This window comes from Pongo pygmaeus, chromosome 18 (genome assembly GCF_028885625.2).
Source record: "Pongo pygmaeus isolate AG05252 chromosome 18, NHGRI_mPonPyg2-v2.0_pri, whole genome shotgun sequence".
In the NCBI taxonomy this organism is placed as follows: Eukaryota; Metazoa; Chordata; class Mammalia; order Primates; family Hominidae; genus Pongo; species Pongo pygmaeus.
In genome coordinates this window covers 42,414,524-42,419,091 of record NC_072391.2, presented here as the reverse complement: position 1 = coordinate 42,419,091, position 4,568 = coordinate 42,414,524, and the positions used below count along the sequence as shown (strand labels likewise).

General features: G+C 46.0%; 1 protein-coding gene across 1 annotated transcript; it reads left to right on the top strand.

The window, feature by feature from the left end:
* Positions 1-1,730: 1,730 nt before the first annotated feature.
* On the top strand, positions 1,731-4,220 carry LOC134738533 (uncharacterized). Its single transcript, XM_063654287.1, has 4 exons — positions 1,731-2,034; positions 2,305-2,728; positions 3,431-3,578; positions 3,895-4,220. The coding sequence occupies exons 1-4, from the start codon at positions 1,731-1,733 to the stop codon at positions 4,045-4,047; spliced, it is 1,029 nt and encodes a 342-aa protein (XP_063510357.1). The 3' UTR covers positions 4,048-4,220.
* Positions 4,221-4,568: the final 348 nt, after the last annotated feature.

Below are 4,568 nucleotides of genomic sequence, written 5' to 3'. Positions count from 1 at the left end.
AGACCACAATGCATATGGGTGCTAATCCCAGTGAAATGGAGTGGCAGTAAACACCTTCAACCAAAGAGAAAACAGATCACAAATAAACAAATAACGACACAACTCAAGAAATTAGAGGAGGGAGAACTTATCCCAATGTTCCCAGATAATAAAATTAATAAAAAAATTGAAGCAGAAATAAATACATTGAAGATTAGAAAAACAATAGAAAATGTAGAAAAAATGTAAGAGCTTGTTTTATGAAAACATGAAACTGACATGTCTTTAGCTAGACTAAGAAATAAATGCTTAAATAAATAAAATCAGAACTAAAGGGAAGACATTACAACTGGTCAAACAGAAATAAAAAAAGGTCATAAGACTGCTATGTACATAGACTCCTATGTACAATGATATCCCACCAAATGGGACAAGGGAGAAGACATGAATACATTTCTAGACATGTACCACCTACCAAGACTGAAGCATAAAGAAATAGAAAATATGAATACATCGGTAATGGGTAAGGAGTTTAGATCTGATGACTTTATTGCTGAATTTTACTAAACATTTAAAAAGAACCAAATCTTTGAAAAAATTGAAGGAGGAGGAATACTTCCAAACTCATTTTATGAAGCCAGCATTACACTGATACAAAAACCAGAGATGAACATTACAAGAAAAACAATTACAGGCCAATATCCCTGATGACCATAGATGCAAAATCATCCACAACGTAGTTGCAAATGAAATTCAAAAGCACTTTAAAAGGATCATTTATTACGATCAAGTTGGATTTATTCCTGGGATGCAATAATATTTTAATATGTGGAAATCAATAAATGCCATACTCCTTATTTACACAACAAAAAGATTAAAAATCATGACTTTTTTATGCATGCCTAAAATTATTTTGACAAAATTTAAAATCCATTCCAAATAAAATCTATAACAAATTAGGCATAGAAAGAATATACCTCAAAATAAAGAGATGCGTTCTTTATTAGCTATAAACGGTGACATTTTGGAATTATTTTTTAAGATTTATTATAAGAAAAAGATGCCCACTCTCACTACTTCTTTCAACACTGTATTAGAAATCCTGCTCAGAATCTAAGACGAGAGAAAAAAAGGGCATTTAAATAAGAAACAACAAGTTCTCATGTTCATGGAGATTAACGCTCAGGTTTTTACAGATTAGATTTAACAGCATGAAATCTGGTACCATCCAGGAATCAAAGGATATAGGACTTTAGGGCATCAATTATTAAGAGGTTATAGGAAAGCAGGAATGCCCCTGGATGTTTCCACTGTCTAGACACAAAATTTCAACAGACCAGCCCCAGGAAGTAAAGGCACATTCCTGACTACAGTTAGTTGATGAGCTTTTCACCAAAAGCAAAGATGTGAGACCTAGCAGGTTTCAAAGACCCCTCAAGTGCTCCGTACCTTGAAATTCACTTCCACAAAGCTAGAACACCATCTGTTCCTGAGGGATCAGGTTATCATCTGTTTCTTTTAGGCACTGGCCAGTCAGGCTTCAGTGGACACGAAGCCAGTGATTTTAAGTGTAAAATGCCTAATCTATCATAATCTTTAGGTAGATATTTGGAGGCCTGCGCACTTAAATGGGTTGGTGAAATATCATACCAGACACAGTGCTGGGAGTTGGGTTTTTCTCCTCCGCTCTTAGCAGCACCTTTGTAACCCAATGATTACCCCCCTCATGGCTCCACGTCCACATCCGCAAAATGGGTACTGGTGAAGGTGACATTTTCACGAAGCCACAGCCCATGGTCACCCCCTGCGAAGCTCTGAACTTGTGCATTCCCAGGCCAGTCCCCTGTTGTCTTTCAAAGGCAACCAGGCTTGTGCTTTGCTTGAAGAGAGCGGAGGGTAGCAGCACAGTGACAGCGTCTGGGACCTCAGACCAGTTTCCACAGCCACTTACGAAAGCAGATGGCTCCATGGGCTGGAGGAGATGTGACGCTCTGGAAAAAGCTCGGGTGCGGGTGGGAAAGAAAATCGAGCTGAGCAGCGGGAAGTCGAAGTCGCGTGAGTGAGGACCAGACACTCCCGATTTAGGCAAAGGCGGGGTGCACTTCGCAATAACACATCCTCCTCACTGGCCAGCCAAGGCCTGCCCTTCAAGTTCCTCTCCTGATTTAATCCCCTTGGCGAGGGTTTGGCATGAAATCAATGGCCAGCAAGCTTGGTAAACGAAGCCGCCGACACCGCCCTCCCCCTCCCTGCACGGCCGCGCCCCGCCTCCACTCCTGTCTCAATCTAGGATTGTCCTCCTGTGACCCCACCATCCACCGTGAGGAACGGTGGAGAGACTACAACTCCCAGTATGCAGCGCGAGGCGCGCCTCACCCTGCATCTCCCCGCCCTGGGCTGGGCTCACGGGCCAGCCCGCAGCCTGCTGGCATCCTAGACCCTCTGCCCTACGACCAACAGCCGGGAGCGGACCAGACAGCAGAACTCCCGGAACGGTTGAAGACGGTTCCGCTCCCTGTCCCGCCTTTCGCAGCCCAGCAGTTTCGCCCTGCGGAGAGAAGCCTTGCTGTTTCCAAATCTCTCCTGCTGAGGAGACATTGGAGCTAGGGCGGCTAGTTTCGCCTGGTAATTGTGACACCCTGTCTCCTCGAGCTGCAGGCTTTTATGCTTGTCATGTTCGAAGTTTGATACCTTGCGGATCAACAAAGGGCCGGTGGCCTCTCACTGCCTCCGCTGCAGGGTTGTCAAGGTAACGCTCCTCAGACAGGCGTTGGGCGCGACCCGCCTCTTTTCTCACCCCGCCTCCTCCTCAGCCCCACCCTCCTTCGCTCCGCCTCTTGTCACTCCCTTTCAGACATGCGCAGTGCGGCCCGTCCCTAGGGGTGGGTTAAGGGCCGCGGATGTGGCAGTTCTCAGGCCTCTTGGGATCGCCTCAAGAAGCCCCCTCAAGAGTGTCTCGATTTCCTGCCAGCCAACAAGGGCCGTTCGCCTCTCATGTCCTCCACAGCAGGGTTGCCGTGGTAACGACCCTCCGCCGGACGTTGGACGCACCGCGCTCGTATTCTTACCCACCTCCCGCTCCGCCCCATCCCTTCTCGCTCCTCCCTCTTGTCACACCCTTTCAGACACGGGTAGTGTAGCCCGTCCCTAGCGGCGGGATAAAAGTCCTGCCCTTTCACACATGCGCAGTGTACCCATTCCTAGGGGTGGGGCTAAGGGTCCTGCCCTTTCGGACATGCGCAGTGGAGCCCGTCCCTAGGTGCGGGTTAACGGTGGCCGACCTGGCAGGTCTCAGGCTCTTGGGATCCCCTCGAGAAGCCCCCTCATGAGTGTCTGAAACTGTCACTTGACTGCCAGAAGTGAAAACATCGTGTCCCTAGTCACCTGCCATTTGCCTTTTCAAAACCATTTCCTCTGTTCTCTATGCTGTCACAAATCCTCTGCATCCCAGGAGCGCCGCTTGGACCCCCGGGCTCACTGCGTGGCCCGTATCTAGGCCGGGCCTCTCACGGAGACTTTCCCGCCAGTGTAATAAAGAGGAGAAAACGTCACAGCGGAAGGGCCTGACCCTAAGGAAACAGCTACGGGGATGGGACCCTGTAAGCTGCTGTGGGAGCCTCATCCACCACTTTTCTGACCCCACCCAGGCTGCTTCCCAGGCGTTAGGGTCCTAGTGTGGACCTCCTGGCCGTGATTAATGCAGGTCAGCAGGATCAGAGCACCCCTTGGTCCCTCCCAACACATGAGGGTAGTTTGTGTGGTGAGGTCAGGGATAGTGTCTGCGTTTCTGCTCTGAATAGGGCTCCCTTGGAAAATACTTTAATATCTCTTTTTAAATACCCCCTTGGACCACTTTTAATAGTTTTCTGAGAGAACTAAACAGTGATCATTCTGTTAATTCATGTTTCCATTAAGTTTTTCAGATTAAGTACTGCAGGACTACTTACTTCTGAAACTCATAGACACTGCCTCAGCTCTGTGCAGGGCAGATGCACAAGAGCTGAATCTCCGTGGGACAGCTCTTTGGAGCATCAATATTACTGCAGTATTTGGAAGAAACAAATTTAAATAAGTTCTAATGTAAAGAATGGAACATTTAAGACAAGTCTGGAAAGTCATCTGCCTTTAGTAACTGTCGTCTGTCCCTCACATGTCAGACTTTCTCCAAGACAAAAACTCTAAGAACTTATTTCCATTCTTATAAATAGTAAAAATGATAAATCATATCAAGTCAATTGAAAGTCCTGCCTGCTAGTTTCCTAAATCGCAATATGGCCTTGGTATGGTTTTATTTGTACTTTTGTGGGGGGTTCGTGGATCTTTAGATAAAAAAAAATAGGTTTTTGAACAATTTTTGCAAGTTTTCAGCTGTTAGTTATTTATTTATTTTTGCAACCCATCTAATTCTTCTGTCTCTCTCCTCTCCTCAGACTCAATAATTCCATGGGTCTCTAAGGCTCTGTTTATTTTCTTTAAATTTTGTTGATTTACTTTTATACTCCATTTGATTTTTTCTATCTCTCACCTTTTCTCAGACTCAGTCATCCCACAGGTGTGTAAGGCTCTGTTCATTTTCTTTAAACTTCTTT